Source organism: Letharia columbiana (genome assembly GCF_014066305.1).
Source record: "Letharia columbiana isolate WasteWater2 chromosome Unknown Sc0000023_s0, whole genome shotgun sequence".
NCBI classification, from domain to species: Eukaryota; Fungi; Ascomycota; class Lecanoromycetes; order Lecanorales; family Parmeliaceae; genus Letharia; species Letharia columbiana.
In genome coordinates, this window is record NW_023501064.1 from 641,115 (window position 1) to 668,932 (window position 27,818).

At 50.2% G+C, this 27,818-nt stretch overlaps 7 protein-coding genes across 7 annotated transcripts; 4 read left to right on the forward strand and 3 right to left on the reverse strand.

Annotated features, from left to right (window-relative positions):
• Positions 1–129: 129 nt before the first annotated feature.
• HO173_007335 (uncharacterized protein) lies at positions 130–15,076 on the forward strand (the record flags this gene model as incomplete). The annotated part of the gene is made up of 4 exons (XM_037309239.1): positions 130–7,356; positions 7,419–7,739; positions 7,790–8,242; positions 8,297–15,076. 4 exons carry the CDS (start codon positions 130–132, stop codon positions 15,074–15,076), a joined length of 14,781 nt encoding a protein of 4,926 aa, XP_037164100.1.
• Positions 15,077–15,724: 648 nt separating this feature from the next.
• On the forward strand, positions 15,725–17,164 carry HO173_007336 (uncharacterized protein; the record flags this gene model as incomplete). The annotated part of the gene is made up of 4 exons (XM_037309240.1): positions 15,725–15,904; positions 15,962–16,024; positions 16,088–16,231; positions 16,295–17,164. The coding sequence occupies 4 exons, from the start codon at positions 15,725–15,727 to the stop codon at positions 17,162–17,164; spliced, it is 1,257 nt and encodes a 418-aa protein (XP_037164101.1).
• Positions 17,165–18,136: 972 nt separating this feature from the next.
• Positions 18,137–19,429, reverse strand: HO173_007337 (uncharacterized protein; the record flags this gene model as incomplete). Its single annotated transcript, XM_037309241.1, has 1 exon — positions 18,137–19,429. The coding sequence occupies one exon, from the start codon at positions 19,427–19,429 to the stop codon at positions 18,137–18,139; it is 1,293 nt and encodes a 430-aa protein (XP_037164102.1).
• Positions 19,430–19,605: 176 nt separating this feature from the next.
• Positions 19,606–22,277, forward strand: HO173_007338 (uncharacterized protein; the record flags this gene model as incomplete). The annotated part of the gene is made up of 4 exons (XM_037309242.1): positions 19,606–19,628; positions 19,763–20,161; positions 20,216–22,076; positions 22,140–22,277. The coding sequence occupies 4 exons, from the start codon at positions 19,606–19,608 to the stop codon at positions 22,275–22,277; spliced, it is 2,421 nt and encodes an 806-aa protein (XP_037164103.1).
• A 38-nt stretch (positions 22,278–22,315) lies between these two features.
• HO173_007339 (uncharacterized protein) lies at positions 22,316–23,090 on the reverse strand (the record flags this gene model as incomplete). The annotated part of the gene is made up of 3 exons (XM_037309243.1): positions 22,316–22,533; positions 22,621–22,901; positions 22,975–23,090. 3 exons carry the CDS (start codon positions 23,088–23,090, stop codon positions 22,316–22,318), a joined length of 615 nt encoding a protein of 204 aa, XP_037164104.1.
• Positions 23,091–23,501: 411 nt separating this feature from the next.
• HO173_007340 (uncharacterized protein) lies at positions 23,502–25,130 on the reverse strand (the record flags this gene model as incomplete). The annotated part of the gene is made up of 1 exon (XM_037309244.1): positions 23,502–25,130. One exon carries the CDS (start codon positions 25,128–25,130, stop codon positions 23,502–23,504), a length of 1,629 nt encoding a protein of 542 aa, XP_037164105.1.
• Positions 25,131–25,471: 341 nt separating this feature from the next.
• HO173_007341 (uncharacterized protein) lies at positions 25,472–26,131 on the forward strand (the record flags this gene model as incomplete). The annotated part of the gene is made up of 2 exons (XM_037309245.1): positions 25,472–25,711; positions 25,808–26,131. 2 exons carry the CDS (start codon positions 25,472–25,474, stop codon positions 26,129–26,131), a joined length of 564 nt encoding a protein of 187 aa, XP_037164106.1.
• Positions 26,132–27,818: the final 1,687 nt, after the last annotated feature.

Genomic DNA, 27,818 nt, shown 5'->3' on the forward strand with positions numbered 1-27,818 from the left:
TGCGGTTGTGGCGTCAAGAGCGCGCCTTCAGCGACTATTCTTTTCCTCTGCAAAAACTTCTGGATATCAGATTTTCAATCCTCTTTTTTTCTTAGCTACTCGTACAGCCTCGTACAGTGTCAGGCCGAGATGGATATCACTTGGGAATCGAAGCAGCTGCTATCAGAACAGCAAGCTGATCTTAAACTGCCTGAAGAGATATTGATGATCCTGAGGGAGGGCAGTAATGTACGATACCTTGGGTGTCTCTCCGCACTTGCCCTCGATCCTGCGCACACGACCACAATCTTTACAACTCACGAGCCAGCTTTTGTTGAAATATGCAGCAGATGGCTGGCAGCGTCAGATATCGATAGTCTGTCGGCACTGGCAGCCCTGGCACGAGTACTCCCATCCGCACCCCACGCATCTGTCTTCGCCAAAGCGCTGTTGAAACAAAAGAGAGATGGGACACTGGAGGCTTTGGCATCTCGGAAGGGGACCGCACTACAAGAAATACCCGAGGGACAGCTACATACACTTCTCCTTGCGCTTTGCCGCCTTTTGATGTTCGATAACGAGGAATTTGCTGAGAGTGTTACGCCTGTACAGCTTCAAGTGCTGCTAAGGCATGAAAGTTTACCCATTAGATACCTAGCGGTCAGGATCCTCTGTTTGTATCTTCACGCTTCAGACGCGGCCCTGGCATCCATGGTCAAATCATTTATTGGAGAAGATGAGATAACTGGTCCGTGGGAGGACAAGATCATCGACTACACATTCTTCAGCTTGTGGGAGGACAAAAGGGTGCAAAATATTGGTCGAATGTTTAAGGAGACTCGAGCTACACGGATTACGCAAAAAGGAGGCGTGACAGGGTTGGCAATTCAAAGACGCATCACTTCAGCGGACCTATCGAGCACGACATCGTGCCTTGCTGGTATCTTGGTACCCAGGATTGGAGAGATGGAACCTCCTACGTCTTCGCTTGTCATGACAGAGACTGTCACCAAGAATCTTCGTGCGCTCGCAGAGGGTCTCAATGACTCAAGGCCGTTGTTAATAACCGGCTCTTCTGGCGCGGGCAAGACTACCCTGATCAAAAGTGTGGCACGAGAGCTTGGGAAAAGTTCATCAATGGTTACTCTGCATCTCAATGAGCAGACCGATGCTAAGTTACTCATTGGCATGTACACCAATGCCAAAACACCAGGTTCTTTCACCTGGCGTCCAGGTGTCTTGACGAACGCAGTAATGGAAGGTCGATGGGTGGTTATTGAAGATCTGAACCACGCGCCTATTGAGACTATCAGTAGTTTGCTTCCGTTGATTGAACGACGAGAGCTCCTGATCCCCAGCTGGGGTGAAAGTATTCGGGCTGCTCCTGGGTTCAAGCTTATTGCCACTGTGCGTTCAGCACGGAACGTCCATGGGGAGGAGGTCATACCTACAACCAACGTTATTGGCATCCGACATTGGCTACGAGTCCCGTTCCAGACACCTTCACAGGAGGAGCTTGCCGAGATTGTCAAAGTACGGTTTCCCATTCTTCGCGCTTACATTCCACGCTTCATGAATGTATATAGCACCCTCAAATCCCACTTTTCCTCAAACATGTCCAAACCAGCTATACATCCCAGTATCTCCAGGCCGCTCGGACCTCAAGATCTTCTAAGGTGGTGTGGAAGAGTCGAGAAGCTCCTTCTCACGGCCGGCGTCAACTCAGACCAGGAACCTGTTCCTGAAGCAATGAATGATTATATCTTTCTTGAGGCTGTTGACTGCTTTGTTGGAGCAGTCCCATGGGGATCCTCGAGAATTCACGGTGTAGATATTGTCGCGCAAGGACTACACATGCCTGCAGAGCGGGTCAGATACTGCTTAGAGTCTCGGAAGCCGCAATATGAGGGCAACGGAACTTTACTTCAGATCGGTCGTACCAGCCTACCCAAGCAAAAACGGCCGCATGGTGCAAAGTCGTTAGGCTCACGAATCGATACTAGTCCTTTCGCGACCACCGATCATGTCCTTCGGATACTCGAATCTGTTGCTGTTGCAGTCAGGCAAGCAGAACCGTGCTTGTTGGTTGGCGAAACGGGCACAGGCAAGACTACCATCGTCCAACGGCTTGCTGACTCATTGGACCAGAAATTGACCGTCGTGAATTTGTCACAGCAAAGCGAAGCGGGAGATCTTCTCGGTGGATACAAGCCAGTCAACATGAGAGCTCTTGCAGTACCGATGAAGGAAGAGTTTGACGACTTGTTAGAGCTGACGTTCTCTTCGAAACGAAACCAGCATTACATCGATACCCTCGGTAAATCGGTAGCAAGAGGTCGATGGGAGCGCGCGTTGACGCTCTGGCAAGAAGCGTTGCGCATGATTGAGACTCGTCTCAAGCACACGGACCCGCAATTCGATACCAGTAACCCAGAGCCTCATGCCAAAAAGAGAAAACTGCAGTCTCCCAACATCCAAAAGCTAAAAAGCAGGTGGGACAAATTTGCCTCCAGGGTGCAAACTTTCCAGATGCACCTTGCCAGCGGCTCTAGAGGATTTGCCTTCTCTTTTGTAGAAGGTAACGTCGTCAAAGCAGCAAGGAACGGGGAATGGGTCCTTCTGGACGAGATAAATCTTGCTTCGCCAGATACTTTGGAAAGTCTATCAGACTTATTTTCTGACGTAACCGACGGCGGCCCCTCTATACTCTTAACAGACACCGGAGATGCTGAGAGGGTCCACGCCCAGAAAAACTTCCGAATATTTGGCGCCATGAATCCTGCAACGGACGTCGGCAAGCGCGACTTGCCCATAAGCCTCCGCTCCAAATTTACAGAACTCTTTGTCGAAGCTCCAGACAAGGACCTTGACAACCTTGTCCCAGTCGTCAAGGCCTATCTTGGCACCCATAACCACGTAGACCTACGCGCTGCCACTGACGTGGCACAGCTTTACCTTGAGATCAGAAAACTTGCCAACGAAAATCGGCTCGTTGATGGTGTAAACCAGAAGCCCCACTTTAGCCTCCGGACTCTGACTAGGACATTGACTTATGTCTTGGATATTGCACCGATCTATGGACTGCGGAGGGCTTTGTTCGAAGGTTTCTCTATGAGCTTCCTCACCATGCTCAATACACGGTCGGAGCTACTCTTGCAACCACTGATAGATAAATACATCCTGAGTCCTCATAAAAACAGCCGGGCCTCTCTTCACCAGACCCCGCGTTTGCCGCAGAATGATAAACGATATGTTCAATTTAAGCACTACTGGATAGCTCAAGGCGCGGCCACGATCGAACAGCAGGCTCATTACATCTTAACACCATTCATTGAACGCAATCTACTGAATCTAGTGCGCGCTACATCAACTCGGCGATTTCCTGTCTTGCTTCAAGGTCCTACATCTTCTGGTAAAACAAGTATGATTGAGTATCTTGCTCGAATATCTGGCAACACATTTGTTAGGATCAACAATCACGAGCACACTGATCTTCAAGAATATCTTGGCACTTACGTCTCGGGTCCAGATGGTAGTCTTCAGTATCAAGAAGGTGTATTAGTCCGTGCTCTCCGAGAGGGATACTGGGTCGTTCTAGATGAGTTGAATTTAGCCCCAACCGATGTGCTCGAGGCACTCAATCGCCTGCTCGATGACAACAGGGAGCTCTTGGTACCCGAAACTCAGCAGGTGGTACGGCCACACGAGAATTTTATGCTCTTCGCCACACAAAACCCACCTGGCATATATGGCGGGCGCAAAGTCTTGTCTCGGGCTTTTCGTAATCGGTTTTTGGAGTTGCATTTCGATGACATCCCAGATGACGAGCTTGAGACTATTCTTCGCGAAAGAAGCCAAATAGCACCATCTTTTTGCACAAGAATTGTTGCTGTGTACAAAAAGCTATCGATCCTTCGTCAGAGCGAGCGGCTGTTTGAGCAGAAGAACAGCTTCGCGACTCTGAGAGATCTCTTTCGGTGGGCATTGCGTGACGCAGATGACCGCGAGCAGCTGGCAGTCAATGGTTTTCTCCTGCTGGCTGAGCGAGTTCGAAATCTTGAAGAGCGTGACGCTGTGAAACGGGTCATCGAGGAAATTATGAAGGTTCAGATCGATGAGACTCAAATCTACAGCTTATATAAGATGGAACAGTCGTTGGGCTTGCCAATCTCATCACTTCGAGACGTTGTTTGGACGAAGTCTATGCGACGCCTCTGCGTGCTTGTCACCGAAGCTCTAAAGAACAATGAGCCTGTTCTTCTCGTCGGAGAAACAGGGTCCGGCAAGACTACTGTATGCCAAGTCATTGCAGAGATAATGAACACCCGGCTGCACATTGTCAACGCGCACCAGAACATGGAGACAGGTGACTTGATTGGTGCCCAACGGCCAATCAGGAACAGGACTGTAGCTGCAACGCAGCTGTCTCAAGAATTGATCGCGATCTTGAAGAGCTGTAATGCTTTCGACAAGGAGATCGAATACGATACTGCTACCCTAGAGAGTGCGTACGAAACGTTACAGCGTCAAAAGCCTGCAATGCTGTCCAATGAAACTCGCCTTCGCATTGAGGAACTCAGAATTAGGGCAAACGGCTTGTTCGAATGGGTAGACGGTAGTCTTGTTAATGCAATGGAGAATGGCCAGCATTTTCTGCTAGATGAGATCTCCCTTGCCGATGATTCGGTCCTCGAGCGCTTGAATAGCGTCCTAGAACCTTCCCGTACCTTGTTTCTTGCGGAGAAAGGCTCGAATGATGCACTTGTGAAGGCACTGCCGGGCTTCCAATTCCTTGCAACCATGAATCCGGGCGGTGACTATGGTAAGCGAGAGTTATCTCCGGCCCTGCGAAATCGGTTTACGGAGATCTGGGTTCCGCATGCATCAGAGAAGGGGGAGATGCTTGAGATAGTGCAGGCCAAGCTTACAGCGCAACTACTTGGTTTCTCACAGCCCATGATAGACTTTGCTGCGTGGTATGCCGCGACTTATAATGCTGCTGCACCACATATCTCGATCCGGGACTTGCTCTCGTGGATAAATTTCATCAACGCCTTTCACGTTTCTGACCCATATTCTGCGCTACTCCATGGAGCCGCCATGGTATATATTGACGGCCTAGGTGCGAACCCAGCTTCTAAAATGTCAATCGCGGAGACTGCAGTGCCGCAGGAGCGTCAGGCCTGCCTTTTGAAACTCGACGAGCTGTTCGGCCATAGCTTGTCAACTTCATACGGCGAGACCTATCAGCTGTATATTACGAAGGACACGTTTTCTGTTGGCCCTTTCACCCTTCTGAAATCATCAAATATGATACCAGATCCGAAATACAGTCTGCAGGCACCGACGACAATTGCTAATTCCATGAAGATTATGCGCGCTCTGCAACTCCGAAAGCCTGTACTCCTCGAGGGAAGCCCAGGTGTCGGAAAAACGACGCTGGTTGCAGCCCTTGCCCACTCCATTGGGATGCCCCTCACGCGAATCAACCTTTCAGATCAAACCGACTTGATGGATCTCTTTGGTTCTGATGTTCCTATTGAAGGTGAACAGGCTGGCCATTTCGGCTGGCGTGATGCTCCATTCCTTCGGGCCATGCAAAAAGGCGAATGGGTCCTCTTGGATGAGATGAACCTAGCTTCGCAAACTGTGCTTGAGGGTCTCAACGCATGTCTCGACCATCGAGGTCAAGCCTATATCTCCGAACTTGGTCAGACTTTCGAAAGACATCCCGATTTCGTAGTCTTCGCCGCTCAAAATCCGCATCATCAGGGTGGTGGTAGAAAGGGCTTACCTGCTTCTTTCGTTAATCGTTTTACGGTGGTATATGCCGAAACATTCACTCCAGATGATCTATTCATGATCTCACGAGAGATCTTTCCAGGCCTTCCTGTCCATGAAATTCAGAAGGTAATGCAATGCGTTACCGCTTTGAGTCAGCTTCTTCAGCAAAACCGCGGAATAGGAGCAGTTGGCGGTCCGTGGGAGATCAATCTCCGTGACATCTTACGTTGGCTTCACTTACTGACCGCTCAAATTGGACTGATGCCAACCGCAAGTCCTGCTGACTACCAGCCACTATTAATTTTACAACGTTTCAGGGCGCCTGAAGATGTGAACGCTGTTTCGAAGCTATTGCAACAGTATTTTCCAAACAGCGAGTCTCAAAGCTACTTTCATGGTAAGAGTGACACTACGGTCGAAATCGGCCTTGGCCTTTTGCCCCGAGACGAATTGTCGCAAGCAGTCTCAAGCCGCCGTCTGAGGACAGCACAATACAATCTGCCAATTGTAGAATCTGTCATGATTTGCATACAGAACAACTGGCCTTGTTTGTTAGTGGGGCCCTCGGGATCAGGGAAGACCAGCTTGATCCTTCAGTTGGCAAGCTCTGTTGGAGCTGAAGTGGTAAATCTCTCCCTTAATACTGACATGGATACCATGGACTTGGTCGGAGGATACGAGCAACTAGACCCCGAACGCGACGCCACTGGTTTCGTGAAACGCGTGCGAGATTACAGCCAAAGAGCACTCATCGAACAACTGGTCTCCAATGTCGATCTAGGCAAAAGCCTCACCAGAGTCGAGCAAAAGCTCAGAGACATCGCAGTTGACTTATCCGAGGTTCTCCAGCTAATCCAAGACGTCGCGCTGGAGTACCCATCGTCAAGGTATACTGATTTTCTGTGTGAGTACGAGCGTCTTACGCAGCACGCCGCTATTGATGACAGTGCTCGCTTTGAATGGGTAGACGGCATCCTTGTTAAAGCCTTGAAGCAAGGCAGATGGCTGGTTCTTGACAATGCTAACCTGTGCAGCCCTGCAGTCCTCGATAGACTGAACTCACTGCTGGAGCCGAATGGATTTCTAAGCATCAATGAGCATCGCAATCCAGATGGCAGTGCTCAGATCGTGAAGCCTCATCCAGATTTTCGATTGTTCATGACAATTGATCCGCGCCATGGCGAGCTTTCACGAGCCATGCGGAACCGGTCCATTGAATTGTTCATGTCGGCTCAGTCTCCTTCCTCTACTGTCAACGTTTTGAGTTCGGGCTCCGAATCCAGTATCTCACGTTTTGAAGTATTTCAAGCAATTGATTGGAACAAATTTGACGAAACTCGCTTCAAAGATGTGCTGGCAATATGTTTCGACCATCTTGCATTTTCTGATTTACATCTCAATCTTCGATGGCAGACACAGATACTCAGAGGCTTGAACAACTTCTCACTCTCAAAGCTAGCATGGTTTTCATCTGTGGCCAATATTTATAAGCAGATGTCGGAGTTCGATGGGTCCATCCTCAGCGGCATACGCAATACATATCGCGAGATTGCTGATGGTCTGGCTCTTGCACCCGACTTCTCTTCTATGCAGGTCAGTCTGCGGCGTCGCAAGAGATGGATTCAATGTACTGATAGTCATCAATCTCTCAATAGACAATCCATCCATTCAATAACCCGGTCTTGCTCTCTCGTAAAGCTTGTAATGCCTGGTCGACTAGTCTTCACTGGCACGGTCAAGCTTTCGATCTACTGGCAGATATCTATCGCTTTGGACAGAAGCTAGCTCTTGTATCCGAAGAGATTCAGTCTAAGTCAACACCACAGATGTCAAGACTCGAACGATCACTCGCCTCAACCAGCTCCAGAAAATTTATGAACGATTCAACACAACCTCTGGCACCATTTTTGCAGAATATGGGATCATTCCTACGCAATCTCGTTGACGGAAAGACAGGAGACTGTAGACCCGATCAAGTTCGTGCATGTTACTACTGTCAAACCGTACACAGCTGATAATCGATCAGGACTTTTTACTCTTCGCTCATGAAACGTTGTCATATCTTCTGGATGTCTTTGATCTCTCATACTCCTCAAAATTTGATGAGGGTACCTTTCAAGCTTATCAGACTATAGGAAGGGAAATGGCTTCTAGAGCCAGCACAGACCGACTAGTTGGGAGTCTTACTGCGAGACTAGCGTCCGAGCTTGGCTCGAAACTCGAAACTTTCAATGTATCCTGGCAGCTGCATTCCGGACTTGGTATGGAACTACTCTGGACAGCTTTCAGACCAGTCAGTGCAAGGAACCTTCATCAGCTTGAATTAAGCAATCAAGTCAAAGACCTCGCGAATCGTTTTGACGCTCTGAAGTGGGATTCTGGCGCCTCTGTCCAGGAGCTTTGTAGCCTGCAGAGGTCTATCGCACGCATTTACGATGCCATCGAATCCGCCTCACCTCTGGACCTCAGATCTCTTGAAGTACGTATATATCCTGAATTGCTAAGCAGGATTGATTCACTAACGAGCCAAAAGGATGTCCAGAAGATTTTTGAAGGACTCGAAGTCCGTTCCGGTGTTGTCGGACCCAATGTGTCACCTTATCTTGCGTCTCAATTCGAAGTGTTATGTCAGTATAGTGCTTGCGCAAGAGATCTTGAGTCCTTAGAGTCCCATTCCGAGCTAGGCCTACTTGCAGGAAGACCCACGGCAAGGTTCATGAGATTTGGAATATCCTCAAATGCATGGGATGCACTTTCCCAAATCCAACAAGCCACAGCCATAGGTCTTTCAGATATGGAACTGGCCACGGTCCGAAATATCCTGCCAATCTCAATGCTTCACAAGCTGGAAGCTATGAGTGAGGTACCCCTACGATGTCTAGGATTGTTGTGTGTCGAGATTGGCAGCATGTCGAAAACTATAGCTGACTTCAGCGCCACTATTAGCGGGTTCCCTCTGCAAAATTTGGATCGCATGCTGCTTAGACTGCGAGAAAGGCTCCATACAGCCTTGGGTTCCGAGGCCAGCTTTCCCGATGTTGGGAAGACTAAAGAGGCCTTGGACCAGCTCCTACCTCGTAGCCACGAGACATCCGATCAGAGGAGCGTCGATGAAATGACTCAGCATCTCTATCGTAGCCTTGAATCAGTCCTTGACCGAAAAAAGCCTGACATGCCTGTAGCTCTTGGCGAGCAGTATGGGGAAATGGCGCAAACTTCAGCCGATTGTATTCAATTTTTCACCGGCTGCTTACTTCTGTATGTGCCAGACCGACCTTGCGATCCGGCCCTGAAGCCCATGGTAGAGCGTAATCGCCACAACAGACGCAGATCTGAGTTGGAGACAAAGCTTCAGGCACTTCAAGACTTTGAATTCGTCTTCTCAGGCCAGCCATCAAGTCTTCGCTCCCAGCTTGTGGAGAAGACGCTAGCCGAGCTTGGAGCCGAGCCTGAGGTCCCGATGACGTTTCGACCTCAGATATCTGAGCTGGGCCAACTGCAGGCAGAATTCAACAATATCGTGAAGAGCATTGTCTTGAGATCCCCTACCCCTTCGACGCTGCAGTCCGTCTTTTGCGGAGATTCGGCTAAGATCCAGGAAGTCCAACTTCTGAGAATGAACATCGCTCAAGCTGTGTCACGATTGTCCCATGGCTTTGAAGCTTATGAGGATATCACAAAGCCTTTGATTGGCTTCTTGCAAGGTCTTGATGTTGGGCTGGCAGTCTCGTTGCTTACCGATAGTCAAGATAATCCGCGTGATCGCCGCATGCAGTACATGTGTGAGATGACTCCTTTCCTTGGTGTCGGTCCCCAAGGGCTCGCAAGGGCGTCAGCATTCGAGCTGGATCTGTACCACTTGCAGTCTTTTGACCTGCGTCTACACTTCCTGAAATACACTGGGATTGCACGTAGCGTCAGTAAAGATCTAGGCGACTTATTTGCGCAGGCAATCTTTCAAACATTCCAGAGCTTCTATCAAGAATGGAAAGAAAATCTTGGACGAGACCAACAAAATAGTGCAGCTAAATCATCCCTATACCGGTATCGTGGTGGCGAAGAGGAAGGCAATGAAGCTGATGAGCAGGACTTCTACAAATTGTTCCCGGATTACTATCGCCCATACGAACAAGATGTCGCGTCAAAAGGACCCAAGTACGATGCAAGAGACCAAGCTCAACGACTCGCTGGTTTGCAACGCGAAACTTTCCAAAGTACCAAAAGCACATCTGAGCGACTTCTGGACCTGCTCCAAAATGCTTCCAAAGACATTGCCAGCCTTTGGAAAGACACTTCGATGTGCAAGTGTCCAGTGCCGGCGGAGAAGCTGCTTTCAGCCCTCGTGCTCAATGTCAATCAACACAAGGAGCGACTTCTCGGCCAAGCTGAGTTGGACAAGCTTTACAATTTCTATAGTGACGCAAATCTCTCGGAAGCACAAAAACTGATCGCTCTCGTTCACAAGACCCAAACACGATTCTGCGAGCTGCAAGAGACTTGGCCCGAACATGCAACCCTAGCAGATGTACTGCGAACATCATCAGAGTTGCTGGCTTTGCGCCACACTGAGCCAATTGCGAAAATCATGACAAAGGCGGAGCAGCTACATGGCTACATCCACGAATGGCAGGTCGTTGCTAGTAAGCAGTATACTGCAGTTGCATTGTACGAGCAGCTTACCGATCTACTTGTCTGCTGGCGTCGGTTGGAGCTTTCGACATGGGCTCGACTTCTTGACATGGAAGACCAAAAATGCAACGAGGATGCTGAGTCTTGGTGGTTCGTTGCATATGAAGTCATCATTGCGGCACCGCTTTCCATGGTCGATGCAGGACAAGATCTCCAGGTGCATGTAGAGCAGCTTTTCAGCATACTGGCAGATTTCATGGGAACTACCTCCATAGGACAGTATGCCCATCGTCGTGGTATGATCGATTGCTTTCGGAGTCATCTCGAGATCCTCGCAAAAGAAATTCCATCGATCGGTGTGGTACACAGCGCTATTTCCAACTTTCTGAGCTACTACGCTCGCTTCGAAAGTCCTATTCAAGAATACCTGCACAACGGCCGGCAAAAGCTGGAGAAAGACATGAAGGAGATTTTGCTGCTTGCCAGCTGGAAGGATACCAATATCAATGCATTGAGGGATAGCGCGAAGCGATCCCACCACAGGCTTTTTAAAGTGATCCGCAAGTATCGGAGCTTGTTGGCCCAGTCTGCTGAGACCTTTGTTAACCAAGAATTTTCGAGTGAAAACGACGTGCCTGCACCATCAAAGCGAAAAGATAACACTCCTGAAGTGACCAAAGTGGATCCACGTGCCATACAGACCTGCAAATCTCACCTCCACAGCTGGGAATTGAAGCCTGAGAGACTCATAAATCCCACCTCGACAGCTCAGCGTATGTTTCAAATGAGTCAGCTGTCTCCCTCGGCGATCGACGGCGCATCGTATCTGCACAGCTTCGGGACCGACCTGATCAACAGTATCAAGAGTTTGCAGAAGGAGACACCGTCCAAAGTTACAGAAGAAAACGGCGAAGCCATCAAGCATCTCAAAACCCGAAAACGTAAGCTATATGCGGAGACATTAAAAGCCTTGCGTCACATGGGTTTTCGATCTAACCTGAGCGCTGATGCGTTGACCAAACAATCTTCGCTATCTGTTGTACTAACAAGGACTCCGGCCATCGCATCGCAATCTCATCACCAAATAGCTAGTGCAGAGTTCCACTTTCATCAGGTGTTGCGCATCGTTCCTGGGATTAAGGAACGATCTCGAAATCACTCTGAAGACCTCAGTCACGGCGAAGTTGCTCGGAGCATTGGTTACCTAGAGAGCATGATTTTCGTCATCCTTAAGCAGAGGGGAATCCTCGCAACTATTTTCACTGATCTCCAAAAGCTTGACAGGACAATTGAAATTATGTATAACTCGTGGGCACCAGACTCTTATGCTTTGAAGAAACAGGAAATTGGGCCACAGAATGCTACTAAAGGAGTGCAATATGCTTTTAGATGGTTGCCAGGAATCATAGAAGCTGGCTCTGTGATCATCGAAGAGCACGGAAAGATGGGCAAACTTGATCACTCAACCGTTCTGGCAGGTCTGGGGGTTTGGAAAGACAAGATGGCCACGGCAAACAATGCATTCGACCAGCTTCCCAAGCTGCCTTTCAATCTCTCTTCTTCACGACATGAGGAAACTCACCATAAGGCAGTAGTACTCCTGAAAGACTTCAGGACCAACCTGCAAAAGTTGATTGACCACAATCCTGGCTTAGCTTTTGTGCTAAAGCAAATTGCACAATGGACTAGTTCAGACGTTGCCTCCGATGTTCTGCAGAGGAACGGTGAGCATCTTACCAGTCTCGTGGATCTGGATAATAGCATCTCAAACGCGTCGAGTTCGATTTTAGTAGCGATGCAGCGAATGCAAGGAATCTCCTCGACCCTCCCTTCCTCGATCGAGGACGCTACATGGCTAACACGTACTGACTCCTCGTTAGCGGCCAGCCTCAAAAACCTGTATTCCCGCGAGGTCAGTGGCCTGCTTCGAGAAGCCATGGATCAAATACAATACCTGAGCGCTGCGAATGATGGCGATATTCTCGCTGCAAGTGCGCTGTTTGCATTGGCATTGCCTATCGTCCAACAATTCCGCAGCATTTTGCAAACCTCGTTCAATCGATATGCTGAACTTCATCAAGCATTATGTAAGCTGTCCGATCAACTAGCGCATTCCTTCTCGCAAATCGTCCAAGAAGGCTTCTGTAGCCCAGCCGAGAACTCAGTCACAGAAGCTGGCAAGACCGACAAGCTTGAAGGTGGCACTGGTCTTGGGGAGGGCGAGGGCGCAGAAGATATCAGCAAGGACATTCAAGATAACGAGGATCTGTCCGAACTCGCGCAAGGCGTGGCAAACGATAAAGAGAAGGAGGAGATCGAAGATCAAGAGGACGCAGTGGATATGGATCACGATGAATTGGAGGGTGAAATGGGAGATGTCTCCGATAAAGGCGAGGACGACGGGTCGGCAAGCGGGGGCGAAGAAAACGATATTGATGAGGAGACAGGAGATATAGACAACCTCGATCCCTCAGCTGTAGACGAAAAGCTTTGGGACGGGAAAGCTGAAGACACAGACAAAGAGAGGGAGGGGCCGAGAGCCAAAGGGAAAGCCGACAAAGATGAGCAGGTTGCTGATGACGCTACCGAACAACGAGAGAGCGCCCAAGTGGAAGAGGGAGAAGAAGAAGACGATCAAGCCAGCCAGACCGGCCTAGAAGAGGCAGAAGAGGTTGCAATACAAGAGACAGAGAAAACGGATCCGCATGTTCAAGAAGGCCAGAATCTAGACTTACCTGAGGAAATGGATTTGGAAAATGTTGATAGGACAGACGGGGAGTCAGTGTCTGGGGACAGCGACATGGAGGGTATGTCTGATATCGAACAAGAAGATGGCGAGGAGAAGGAAGCCGATGGCTTATCTGAGAGCAGCCAAGATAATGAGTCTGAGGAAAACGTGAGAGTTGATGCGGACGCTCAAAACCAGCCAGGGGAGAACGCCAAAGACGATGATGATGTCGATGTCAATGGAATTGAAGAAGCTGGGTCTCCTGTCGACACGGAACCGGACGATGAGGAGCCAGCAGATGATCCCGGATTCCTCTACGACAGAACGGACAATCAAAACGTGGACCAACAAAATCCTGCGCCTAGCGATGCTATAGGTCTCGGGGAAGATGCTGACCAGAACGACACTGATGACCAAACGAGAGAAAACAAGGCACAAGGCAAAGATGGTGTCCAGGGAAACGCCACAAGCACTGACGAGCCTCAGGCTGCGACGGAAGACGGCCAGCTGGGAGGAGTGGATAGGACGGAAGGTGGTCAAACAGAAGACGACAACCGAAACGAAAGCGGCGGTGGTCAGGCCTTCAAGAAGCTTGGGGATGCTCTCGAAAAGTGGCATCGGCACAATAGGCAGATTCAAGAGGCTCCTGAGGAAGAAGCGAATGCTCCGCCTCAGACTGACGTAGACATGGCAAATCAAGAATTCGAACATCTCCATGATGAAGAAGCTGGAGCAGACACGCAAGCTTTGGGTACTGCTTCGGATGATCAGGTACGGGCTCTAGACAAAAAAGCTATGGATTCAGAAATGCACCACGAGCCCCGTGCTTTCCCTCCAGACAAGACAGATGAGGAGGATGCCATCGAGCACATTGAGAGGATGGAGGAGTATCCAACACAACCGGAGGCACACAAGCCGCAGGAGCAATCCGGAATGGGAGCTTTTGTCGCAAGCAGGAACGACTGCGGCCAGCCAAGTGATCAGCCTGGCACAGAGACCCTCGAAAAGGAAGAAGACGTTGATGTACTTGACAATGATCTCTCAAACACTCATCTTCAGCCTGCTTTTGAGGCATCACCACGCTCTGCAGAGGATGCTCGCCGCCTTTGGTCACACTACGAGAGTCTCACACGCGATCTGTCTCTTTCCCTTACAGAACAGTTGCGGCTAATCCTCGCGCCCACTCTTGCCACTAAAATGCGCGGAGACTTCCGCACCGGCAAGCGCCTCAACATCAAGCGTATAATTCCCTATATCGCCTCCCAATACAAGCGGGACAAGATATGGATGCGTCGTTCCAGCCCATCAAAACGCAACTATCAGATCATGCTCGCCGTCGATGACAGTAAATCTATGGGTGAAAGTGGAAGCGGCCAATTAGCCTTCGAAACACTTGCGCTGGTCTCTCAAAGCCTGAGCATGCTAGAAGTCGGCGATATATGCGTTCTTGGCTTTGGAAACGAAGTTCATGTGGCCCATGAATTTGACAAAACCTTCTCCTCCGAAGCCGGCGCTCAGATTTTTCAACATTTTGGTTTTCAGCAAACAAAGACTAACGTAAGAAAGCTCGTCGCTGACTCGATCACCCTCTTCCGCGAAGCAAGACGTAAAGTATTCAACGCTGGCGCCGAACTCTGGCAACTCGAACTCATAATCAGCGATGGCGTCTGCGAAGATCATGAGACGATACGACGCCTGGTCCGCCAAGCTCAAGAAGAGCGCATTATGATCGTATTCGTAATTGTGGACGCGTTGTTGAAGGGAGAGTCGATTATGGATATGAAACAGGCGGTTTTTGAGCCCGATGTCATAGGGGAGACCAAGTTGAAGATTAAGCGGTACCTAGATGGGTTCCCTTTCGCGTATTACCTCGTAGTGGGTGATGTGAGAGATTTACCCGGTGTACTTGCCCAAGCTTTGAGGCAATGGTTCGCTGAGGTTGTGGAAAGTGGGTGAGAGGTGTACGGTTTTTTACGGCAGGCACGATAGAGGTTGTATGACAAGCATTATCTTTGAGCAACACGCATTGTCTTCCCATGGATCCACAACTACTAGGCGGCTTCTCGTACTGATTTTCTTATTCAGATTGACTCTATCAATAGATCTACATTCGTGGAAAATTCTCTCTGTTACCTAGGCATGTCGGCGGCCAGACTGCGGACTACTCTGTTACTGATGTGAAGAGTGGTTTAGGTCCTTAGCTGAAACCTTCCTTCGTTTTGAGCAAAATACGTGAGCAAGATACCTGAGTCACCAAGGCCATTGGGACGTAGAAGTTTCTGATATCCGGTTCTTGGAGAAGGCCAAGGAAGAAGAGGCTGTCGCCAAGACTGGCTAGCCCCTGGGTCAAGTAAAAATATAAATTTTCATAACAATATGAGCCGGGCTATCAAATTTTCAGATGGGTTTTACCGTCAAGCCTCTAAACGGAGAGGCATAAAAGGCAGAAGACAGGGCTCTCTCCCTTTCTCTTTACACACTCCCACTCATACTCTTCCTCGCCATATAACTTCATAGCATACCTTTGCAAGAAGCTCTCCTCTTCACTCACATCACGTCTACCAGCACTAAGATAATCAATAGTAACAAACAGCAGCCAGCAAGATGTGGAAAATGGGTTCGACCTCAGATGCCCAGGATTCCTTGACCCAATTCCTCGGGAAGGAGCACTCCAGCTACTTCAATCAACGCCAGACAGTCTCACTGAGGGAAGTGAACAACCAAGAGTCGACCAGACATCCCACGAATAACCAGCCTTTATCCTTACAAGGTTATAATCCAGCAGTAAGTCTCGCATTGCCATCTTTACATTGGGGTCCAAAAGCTGATATAACGTTTCAGGGCATGAGTGCTTCCAGGCCGTCCAGTTCACCTCAAAGTGTCTCATCAGCGCAGCATCAAATTGTAATTCTTTCAACTCTTCTGTCATGCACTGATCAACGACTTGGAAATTGACTTGTTTTCCAGACCGACAACCCCCAAACATCAGCACAGAACCCCCAGAGCCCCCAGAAACCACCAAAACGCGGCAGAGGGTGGACAGGGTTGCCCAAGGGAAGACCTCTGGGAGCCAAGAACAAGCCAAAAGGTCCTGACCATGGTCTGCCAAAGGTATGTAACATCAGACTGTCGCTTGTTTCCAAATGAGCCTTCATGCTAATAGCCAACAAACAGATGTCCAAGAAAAGAGGAAGGCCATTAGGAGCGAAGAACAAGTACCCCCGCGGAGCCCACAACGCGTATCCGTCTACGCCAGATAGCAATAGCAGCTCGATCGAGAGCGGAACCCCGCAAACACCAATTCCAATCGTGATCGGCACTGCTCTCGTCATGGCCCCAACAACTCCAACAGAGGCCCAGACGACGTACACATACCCTCTCGGATACGCACAGTCAACATCCTTTTCCGACTCCCTCAATGATGACGACCGCGGCTGGGACAATGAGACCGGAACCTGGTACTCCATAAAGGCTCGAGCCAGGGAAGAACTGGAAACCTACGGCGCCACCTCAACCGCCCCAGAAGACTTCATGAGACCCATGGCGATGACCTATTCTCCTCCACCTAATTCATCTTACGGCAACCAGGGTGATTTTGGAGAGCCTAACCATAGCCATGGTTCTCAGTACCCACCACCGCCCGTGCCTAACCACGCCTTCGGCAGCGGTATCTTCGCCTACGGCAACGGCAACAGCAGCCGTCCCTACCCGTCGTCCAGCCCTTATCCCGGAGGCATGTCAGCATACAGTGACCCGACTCAACCCCCAAGGACTACAACCGAATATGGACGTCACCAACTCCAGGCACCTGCAACTTCACAATCATACAATGCCTCAAGCTCCGTTACCGATGCTGACAACAACTTTCCGAGGCTACGACCATACTCGACCATCAACCGAAATCTGGGTACTGGGGCTCAGTACCAATCCCCAGCGCCAGCGACTCTAGGACCGTTCGAGGACAACACCACCAGCTCGGTCACCGAGACCGAGAACATCTTCGACAAGCTGATGAATTTGAGGGACTGGAATGACTTGAACTAGGAGAATGGTGGGATGGCAGACGGTATGCTTTTCAGGGCTGTCGACTCTTTACTTACCATTCCTAACGTCTAATTCAGAATCTCTAGCGACAGAGAATTGATTAGGGTGGTGGCATTGATGGCAACAGCGTATGGGATGGGCGACGGTATGCTTGTCACCGCTGTCGATTTTGTGCTTACTGTTGCTAACGTCTGACTTCAGACAGCTCCAGCGACAGGGAAACGATTAGGGCAGTGGCAGTGGTGGATGTGGTGGATGGTACGAGCGAAGGTTTGGGTATCAGCGGTCATTGATCAGCATTGACAGGTTCGAGATTAACATCGGCATTCGCATTGGTATTGCATTGGCGATTGGATTGATTTACGGATCAGCGTTGGAGTTGGATCACAGCATGGATTGGATTATGGATCGGCGTTGAAATTGCATCGCCCTATGGGTTTGCATTGGAATTGGTGGAATTGGTTATTTTGATGGACTGACTCCACCAGTGTTGGGATACACTACTATAGATAGATCCAATGACATTGTTTTCATCAATACATCTTTGCTGTCATCATTGGTTCTCTTGATGCTGTTCTGGTCGAGGCCGCACATTGCCCAAGAGGGTAGAGTAGATCGGCTCACAGGCGAGATAGGCGACCCCTTTGACATTTGCTTTTGGTCTTGATCTTAGTTGAAGGAGAAGTTCGGATGTCTACAAGGCTGCCGGGTGGTCTGTATGTTCAAGATGTGTGGGATGGGCTAGCTTTGGGAATGGCAGTAGTAGTATACTGTCTATGTGCGCTCGTCTCTGGGACCTGGCAAATTTTTTGAATGAGTCATCGCGATTATATGGATGGTATCTACGCTTTCGTCACCCGTAAAATCGTAAGGATATGTACATCACCCCTATCCGTCTTCCTATGCTCTTGCTCTCCTCATGCAAAGACCTTCACCCTTTAAGATCCCTCCTTCTCCTCCTTCTCCTCCTCGTCACCAACCATATTTGCTCCCCGCCTCCTTCTTATTCCTCCTCCCACTCGCAAACTGCTCCTCCAGCGCATCCTTCTGGTTGCTAGCCGCATTCACCAACTGCTTCAAACTATGTTTGCCCGGAGCGATGCCTCGCACGGGGTTGTGTTGGACAGTCTCGCCTGCTTGCCGGAGCAATTCGTTGGCCGCGTATTCTTCGTCGGTGTTGAAGTTCACAATGTTGGGTATGTTGGAGGGCTGGGAGGGATGGGTTTTGTTGGTATTGTGGTGCCGGCCGAGGAGTTGGCGTTTGGCGGAGGCCGAGAGGTTCAGGTCGGTGGCTATTGCAGAGAGGGATTGGGGTTGCGGTCGCGTGGGTTGGTCGGGTAAGTATGTTGTTTCGGCGGCAGTGTAATTTTGTGCAATGGTGGGTTCTTCAGTGTATGGATTTGTAGCGGGCGTGATTGTTGGGCTGTCCGCGTGGTATACCATGGGCTGATATGTTCCTTTGGTTGCCAACCCATTACTCGAGGATTCATGTACCTCGTCTCCAGCTGAGAACAATGACATTTTGGGGGTTGCTTTTACTTGCTTTGTCAATCCTCCCTCTGTAGACCCCGCTGCACCTCGGCTAGCCACAGGCGGAGCTTTCTTCCTCTGAGGCTTCTTGTTGGCAACGGATAACGGCTTGAACATCGTGGACTTCTTCTTCAGTTCCACACCATTTCCTGGAATCGGTATATCTGGTAGATTTACTGCCGGTGATATGATCGTTTCCGCATGCCTGCTATGCCCTTGGCTCTCTTCCTCTGATCGGCCTTCGGTACCTCCATTCCAGTCTGAGCCTTCCTCCACGCTTGGTGCAGGTTCTCTGCTGAAACCTGGTGCAGCTCCTGTCTTAAGACTGACACCACTACCTAGTCCACCTCTTCTTATACCCCCGATTCCAGATGTTTCACTTGGTGCTGCCGTGCGCTTGGGCGCAGGAAGGAAGGAGTTGAATCCGCTCATTCCCCCTGAGCTAATCTTGGCTCGCTTTGCGGGGGGTCCTGATTCCAGATTTCCATCCTCTGTCGTCGCTTTTGCTGGTTCCGGGAGGCTGACTTTGATCTTGTGAGGGTTCGAGCGGTTGACGACCTTTTGGAAGGCAGGCTTGTTGGAGGTCGGCTTAGGTTTGGCAGGTTCTGGAATTGTGCCTTTTTCTTCCTTTTCTGAGTCGGATTCGGACCCGGAGTAGTCAACGAGAGCCATTGTCAGCCTTTCTTCGATGTCCTTCTCGGTGGTTGTGATCTCGATAAGTAGATGTTTTGGCATCCCGCGCGAAGGCGGTAAATTACCCGCTTGCCGCGCTTTGTCTCATCCATAAAGTACCTGCATTGCATAAAGTAGACAGGATCATCAATTTGCGCCAAAGTGATGCGAACTCCCTTCCAGGAGTGGGAGATGGACGTCTCTAGAGTCAACCAGCCAGAAGTGTAATGTTTACTGAGATGGCTTTGCTACAGAACGAAGAGTATGTATGTCCTGTACTATGGTTGCAGGATGAAGCGGGGAAACAAGTCTCCGGTCGAGTCGTACCTACTCTAGAATCGGTCCCATGAGCAATGGACTGCGTTTGGAAAGCTCTTAATTCTGACTATAGAATAGCTTCCTTATTTGGCAGCTCCGAACATCATACTTGACCCATAACAAGGATGGCATTGGCGAGCGTCTCATCAATGTCGACTCTAGTGTTCTTAATGATCCCAGCTTCCGTGCGGCAGGGTGGACTGCCAACATCGCGGACATCAAGAGGACGTATTCTCCGCCAATCCCAACTACCATTTCATCTGACTACTTCGCTGCTCCTCCCAGATCTGCCGGCATTGCTCCCGCGGGGTTCGAAGATGAGGATGAGGAAGGCGGTATGGTGACGGGACGAGGGAGTACTGAAACAGTTGGCCCAGGCCCAAACGTCAAGAGAAGACGGCTTCGTGAACAACATGACGAAGATGATAGCAGTGATCTGAGCGACGAGAGCGACGAAGACACTGAAGGCAGTAGACGGTAAAGAATTTGTCTTCTTACTCTCAACGCTTCAGGACTAATTACAATCTGAAGGGCCGCACAGCAAATCAAGTTCGCAAAGATGCCTGTGAGGAATCGATCAGGGTCGTCGCCCATCCGCAGCTCTTTTGCGACAGATGGAGTTGAGGTCCTCATCACATCACCATCCAGGCGATCAAACGAGGGTAGATTACGGAGCGGGTCTCTAACATGCGTTGAGGCCGTGAAGCAGAGGGCTAGGAGGGACACGACCACAAGCAGTGAGATGTCGTCCGAGAACGAGCTCGATCCTTCAATTTTCGGAGCAAGGCGCAAACAGACTAATCCTGTCAAGGCAGCCAAAGCCGGTAGCCTTCTGACTGAGAAGCACAAGGAGGATGAGCGGCAGCAAATGCGCAATTTGACCACCACGATCAATGAAGATTCGGAAGCAGAGTCAGATAGAAGCGATCTCTCTTCGGAATTTGCAGAAACCGCCGACTCAGAGTCGCTCTTAGATGACATTGCTGCTTCCTCACTGACTGATATGCCGCCACCATTGAACGTTAACAAGGACTCTCCAAGCAAGCTGAAGAACGCACCATCGTCTCTTCTTCATCCGCTACCTCCAGCGCGGCCCATCAGTACCCTCCAATCCGTTAGTCTTCTGGGACAAGCCTTGAGAGCCGGGAAATCCAAGCCCAAGAACCCTGTGGAGGCATTTGCCAGGCTATCTGGTAAAGGAGCTTTGGACCCTCTCAATATCCGAATATATGCACCTTTCTCAGAATCACCGGACAAACCATTTGAAATGCCCTTGCTGAAGAATGTGCAAGCTACGGACTCCGGTGAAATCCCATTAGTCACCGTGGCAGATGCGATTGGATTGAGCTTATGGAGATATCGCGAAGAAGGCCTGAAACCCCCTATCGACGAATCTAGGCTCAGCGTTAATCTTTGGGTATTACGAATGGTCGAAGATGGAGAAGTCGAATATGACTTCCCTCCTTTGAACCGAACGCAGCCCATTGTCGCTTTCACCTCGAACAACAATCGTGGTCCTCGAGGAAGGTCTAGAGAGAAGCCATATGATGAGTTTGCTTTGGTAGAGGCTACTCAAGCTCAGATACAGGAAAACAAGAAGCTCACTCCCAAATTCGACAAATTGCTAGAAGCAACGAAAGTGGAGGCACCCGAAGCGGGTTCGCAGCGCCAGAGTCAGACTGAGAGAAAAGAAGCAGCTCTTGCTGCGACAGCACCTCGGAAACCAGCGCCAGCGCCAGCAGACAAGCCAGCCCTTCCTACAATTCACTCAACACCACGGATGGGTCCACCAAAGATGCTCAAGATCCACTTCACAAGTCTCGAAGCCTTCAGCCAAATCAGTACCATCGAGGTGACCACAGACACATACCTCGCCGAGGTCTTAGATATCGTCTGTAAGAGATGGAAACTCGACAAGTCCTACCAAATCTTGAAAGTATCCGGCACCAATACTATCGCCCCCGTAGATCGAACAGTTGAATCTCTCGGCGCTCGCACAGATCTCGATCTCGTACGCAGACGTTTCGCAAACGATGGCGCTCTCGGTCTCGGAGGGTCGCCGGGCAGTAGCTCGCCTAATGCACCCTTGATTCTGGCAGAGGAAAGTGCAACGAAGGGCCAAAGGAAGGGGAAACTAATGCATCCGCTGGCCCAAAACTCTGAAATGCTGAACAGTACCGCTAAGTACAAGAAGTACAACGTCATTAGGAAACAACCTATGTCTTTCGCGCCTTCGCATCAACGAGTGCTGCTGATGGACGAAGATTACATGCATATCTTACCCGGAGAGACGGGGAAGACTTTGTTTGATAGCAGCGTAAAGACAAGTCGGGTGCCATTCAGTATGATTGTAGGGTGTAAAGTCAGCAGAAGGCATCCGAAGACATTCCGGGTAGGTCAGCGCCTCACTCTGACGATGCGAAATCCGACTTGCTGACGTTCCATAACTCTCCAGGTGATTATCATAAGAGAAAAAGACGATACGAAACGTTATGATTTCGAGGCGCAGAGCACCGTCGATGCTGCAGAAATCGTGGAGGAGATCAGGAAGGGTATGGAGCCGTATGATCAGCAACATCAAATGATGGCGTGATGCTTGGACCCATCGCCGATGAGCAAACGTCAATTATTTTATGATCCCTCCGCGGCTACAATACCCTTGCTTCTCTTCCACTCTGCATACGGCTCCTTGTCTCGCCTCTCTCCCTCTACGATCTGTTCAACACCATACTCGCACGCGTGCCACACCCTAAGCTGTTCACAAAAGCCGCGATTTGGGCTCGCCATCGGTCTCTTCCCTTTTACGAAGAGCTGCGCTTCAGGGAATCCCACGCCCCACGCCCGCATTACTACGATGGGGATCAAGCCAGTCAGCGTCATCGATCGTGGCGCATACATTTGGGTACTTCGAAGTGAACAGGGAGATGGAGACATACTATAAGCCATCACCAAAGTTACACTTCGACTAATCCCCATCCTGCAATGTACGAGTACCTTCTTTCCCTCCGCCCTCTTCTCCTCAATCAGATCGCACGTTGAGCCAAAAATGGAGAGAAGATCTTCGGCCGGTTTGTCATCTTTGTTGAATCGCGCCGTCACGATGCCCAGCTCTAAATGCTCTTGGAGAGTTGGGGCTGACAGGTCGGAGCTCATTATTGTGAGCACGAAGGTTATGTCGGTGGAGCGGAGGGAGTCGATGTTTGAGGCTGCCAGATAGCTGGGAACATGTAAGGCACTTGAACCATGGCTTTTCGCATATAGCTGCCTGGAACAGTGTGAAGGATGCTTACCCGCCGAGATAGAGATTTGGCATTATTTCGTTCAATGAAAGGGAGACGCAGCAGTTCCATAACGCTTTCTCTATCATGACCTTGGTGAGCCCACCTCTGGTTTCTGGATTGGACATGGCGATGAGAGTATAGACTCTAGAAATTCTGATTTGGTGTTGGTGATTTTGATAAGTAAGTAGTGAAAAACGCGTGTCGCAGGTTCATGTCTCATCGCCTAGACACGTGACTTTAAAGTAGGCGCGAAAGCGGGTACACAGGGCTACAGCCGGCTCTCCAATCAAAACATGCGAGTTGGCCCATAATTCCATTCATTCAACTTCAAGCATCTTCTCCCATTTTCATGAACATGGTTCCTCGGAAGGAGCTCGGTATCTCTCGCTCTTCGATGCATTAGCTGACAGCGTCGTCAATGAGCGAAACGCTCGCCTGAAAAGCAAGACCGTTCAACCCACGCTTCTGATAGCTAGCTGGAAAAACCTGGCGGGAGACCCGCTTGAAGCGACAGGCGGGAATATCGCTCTCGAGCATCAAAGGCTCAGACTGTTCAACCCCTGCACCACTTCCTCTAGACCATCCCTGACCCCGCCGCTCGCACCATCCACCTTCGCTAATAGTGCTTCCGCATATTTCTGCAACTCCACGACGGCACTCCTTCTCCGATTCCTGATGCCCCGAGGTGCCCGGACCATGAGCTCTACCGCGAGCTGACAGATCGCTACACCCAGCTCAAGGTTCGTCGCGTCGGCTGCGTGTACGACGGATTGGCGAGCTACTTCAACAATAGGCATCCATTCCTCCTTCGCGGGGCCAGTGACATCGGCTTCAACGACTGCCAACAGTACGCGAATAATCTCGATGCCGCGTGGGTGCTCCGAGGGAATGGGGAGTATGTAGTTTTCTAGGTCAGCAGTGAGGATGGCCCAGCCTTCTTCGCGGAGAAAAGCTTCGACGCCTTCGGCGATTTCGCTAATGCCTTCGAGAGATAACAAGACAGGATAGCGGAAGTCTTGACCAGATATATCTTGGTACAGGGCAAGGAAGACATCCATTATACTGGAAGCTTCTGTGCGAAGGGCGTCGTTCTCTTCCTCGCGGAGCCACAGAGACAATGCACGAAGCTGTGAGAGGGTTAACGGGTCTTCCGATATTCCACTTGATGTATCCCAAGCTATTGGAAGGGGACTGGCTGATCCTTCACCAAGAGTGCGAGCGGAGGGATGCAGGCCAGCCGCGCCCGCCGTGGAGGAGTCATAGCGGTCGCGGAGATGTTCGATAGTCAGAGACATTACTTCTGAGATGTTCGCTCGAAGCTTCATGAGGAGGTCGCCGGGCATTGGGGCTGGGAATCCGGGACCAGATCCCACATCTTCATTGTCATCGTCATTGTCTAAAGCCTCAAGACTCTGCACAAGGAAGCCGATAAAGGCGGAGATTATGTCGTAGGCTCTAGCTATACGCTCTGAGATATCAGGGTACTTGGCAGAATGTAGCCTTTCTTGCAGAGATGGGATGGTGGAGCGAATATCGATCAGTAGCACTGTGACGAATATGTAGGACTTTGGCTTCTGGTCCGTCTTCTCGTCTTTGTCTCTGGCACCGAAGACGGCTTGCGATCCTTCCCTTGTAGTTGCCAGCGTAGCGAGTATTTCCATGATCTGGGTGGCAGTTTCTGGAGGAGTGGAGCGCAAAACAGACATCAGCAGTGGCACTCGGCCAACAAACCGGTCGTCCTTCTCTGGAGCGTCCATAATCGTCATGAAGGCGTGTAGTACTGCCACCGCCAACCCAACCATGCTGCCGACTTCTTCTCTTGTTCTCTTGCTTTCCAGCTTGGTTTTCAAGAGTCGATCCAGGAACTTTACGGGTATTGCGCGCCAGCATTGTTCTATCACTGTACGTGTGCCCTCCTCTTCTGTGCCACCTTTTCGGCTGAGTTCCTGTTCAAGAACAGGCTTCAATAGGGCCAGCCCAACAAAACGGGAGGTATCATCCTTTGCTCTGAGTAACTCCAATGCCTTTTCGAGCTCTTTGGTGGGGGCATTGATGGCTGGTGGTTGGGTTTTTTCGGATTTTTGCGCCATATTTTCTTTGATAGGATGCTGCTGTGAGAATTCAAGGGTGCCGTCTCTGGGCGTTTTGGTCTGCAGGCTGAGCATTATGCTGAGGAGGGGGCTCCTCTCGTTCTCCGTTCAGGAAATCACGGATGAGGGCTCTGGTGTTTGGATACTTATGCGAAAAGTTGGCCAAACTGTCCCAACAGTGGAACGCACCCCATGCAATGACTGCAAGCTGTATGATCTCATACTCCTGCTTTGATAGATAGAGCTCCATAACGTACCAATGCTTGAATCGCAAACAGTAATTTCAAGGTGAACTGTAAAACTGTTAGTTCATTGACCGATGTTCAACCGAGATCGCGCTAGTGAAATGTAAAGAATCAGTGGACCAAAAGCTTTGACAAAATCTCCGCGACATCTAACCATTGCACCGATTGACGATGTCCCTCTCCTCTACATCTACTGCACGCTGCTGCGCGCGGGCACTACGCAACTCTTCAAGACCAAGACCACCATGTCCCGCCTCTTCAGTGGCCTCACAACGCCAACGAAGAGTGCCATCGCGGCGTTGGGAATCCACAGCAGCAGCAGCATCTACGAATCCTAAGGTGTCTTCCATAGTCGACCAAATAAGTCAATTGACTTTACTGGAGACTGCAGATCTCGTTTCCAACCTCAAGGTCAGTCACCTCGCATTTTAGCCGGAGATTTGCACGCACCTACTCCTCCTGCGAGCTCCCACAATCCGAAAGCTAACGCTGTCCCGCTGTTCTCAGTCTCGCCTCAACATCCCCGACATGCCCATGGGTGGGTTCTCCGCCGCTGCAGCGCCTGCAGCCGCTGCACCCGTCGAAGAAGAAGAAGCCGCCCCAGCAGCGCAAGAAAAGACCCTGTTCGCCCTCACACTCAAGTCGTTCGATGCGGCGGCAAAGCCGAAAGTTATCAAAGAGATCAAGAGCATGCTGGGCCTGAGTTTGGTGGATAGTAAGAAATTTGTGGAGAGTGCGCCGAAGCAGATGAAGGAGGGAGTACCGAAGGACGAGTCGGAGAAGATCATTGAGACGATGAAAGGCCTCGGGGCTGTGGTTACTATGGATTGAGAGGAATTTTTAGGTGCTACGGTGTAGGAGATGGCGAAGATGCATCATTGCGCGGAGTTTGAGCCATGTACATGTACGGCAAGCATTAAAGGCATTGTTCTGGAGCATCCCTTCAGACGCCTCTTCCCGGCAGTTGACCTTTTCATCATCTCTTCCTTTTCTGAAAGTGAGCGCTTTCATCAAGCTTCAGCAACGCCTTTTTGATCTTTCGCCGTGGTCCGTTGCTGCTAAACCGCAACTCTCGGTCTTTGCGCTACTGTATCAATCATCGAGTTTTTTGGACTCTGGATGACAGAGAAAAATCGACAAGTGAAATCCTTCTGCCGGCGACACTGATTATTGGGGCTTCCTTGCTTTTCAGTATGGCTGTAAAGCTTGGAAAGGCTTCATGTAGCCTCTGATGGCTATTATATCTGAAAAGCACCCAAGCTTTGAAATAGGAGTAACTGAACTGACAGGCTACTGCAGTTGCCACAGATCGAGCGACCAAGAAGCTGGGACTTCTGGTCCGAGGCGTTCATGAAGTAACTATCTTGGCTGCAACCTAGCTTGGCTTTAGCCAGATCCTAGAACAAAACCGCCGGGCTTCCAACAATGGTAATAAGGGTTCGACTCCCACTGGAGCGCGGAGTTTGCACCGCTTCACCTTGATCGGAGACTTGTTCCAGGACACGGAACAGAAATGGCTGGAGCTCAGCTGAGGGTCGCGTGGTGGATCGACAAAAGATGCTGAAGGCCCTTCCGTATCTGTAAGCAGCCGGCATAGCAATGCTCCAGGGTTGCCGATGCAGCGAGCTGCACATCGAGCTTGCGTGAAAGAGGGGTAGCACGCCGGTGGAGGAGTTTGGAAATCAATCATCGTTCGATGACTGATCTTCAGACCCTTAGAGACGACCTGTCGTCAACAAGTTAAAATAAAGCGTTTCTCGGAGTAAGCTTGCAAGAATGGTGTAGTGCGAAAAATTTATTGTATGTCTTGTGATTTATGTTAGAAGATGAGTTCCACCTCAATAATGGCTACATGTCTAAATGCGAGGCAGCACTTGACGGCACTGACACCTGTGAGGACTACGACAACTTAAAACCACTCCACAAGACAGTCGAAGAACTCGATAATGGCATTGCTAAGCAGGTTCTCAACAGCAACATGTGGTCAAAATGACTGCAGAGCGTGTAGCGGACGCAATGAACCAAGCAAGGGGTCTCAGTAATCGTGCCACGCAATGAGCTCGTTCCTCGTGCGTAGCACGATCGTTTTGATCAACGACGATGGTCTTCAATGCTCTCCCATGGCCTCCCGTGTTGCCTCCGCCCAATGTCCATCCATACATACAACAAATCAAAAACTGGGCGGTACCAACATCGCCCCGGCTATGGTGCTCGCCGTCCTGTTACAACTCTCAGACATCCCGTTCTGGTATGCGTTGTACGTGATGGTAAACTCTCCCACAACGCCCATTTCCTCACTCTCGTTCTCGGTGGACTGGTACCCCTCGGTGTTCTCTGTTCGAATGATATTCACCGGCTTGTAGTCTTCCAACCAAGAGCACATACTCTGACTTCGTGTATCAAGACATTCTCGTACTTCCGCCTCTAGAGGCCACAGGGCGGAGTCCTGCGGCTTTCGACGAGGGAGAATGTCAAAAGCTGATACGGCATCTATGCCATCTTTTCTCTTCGCATCATG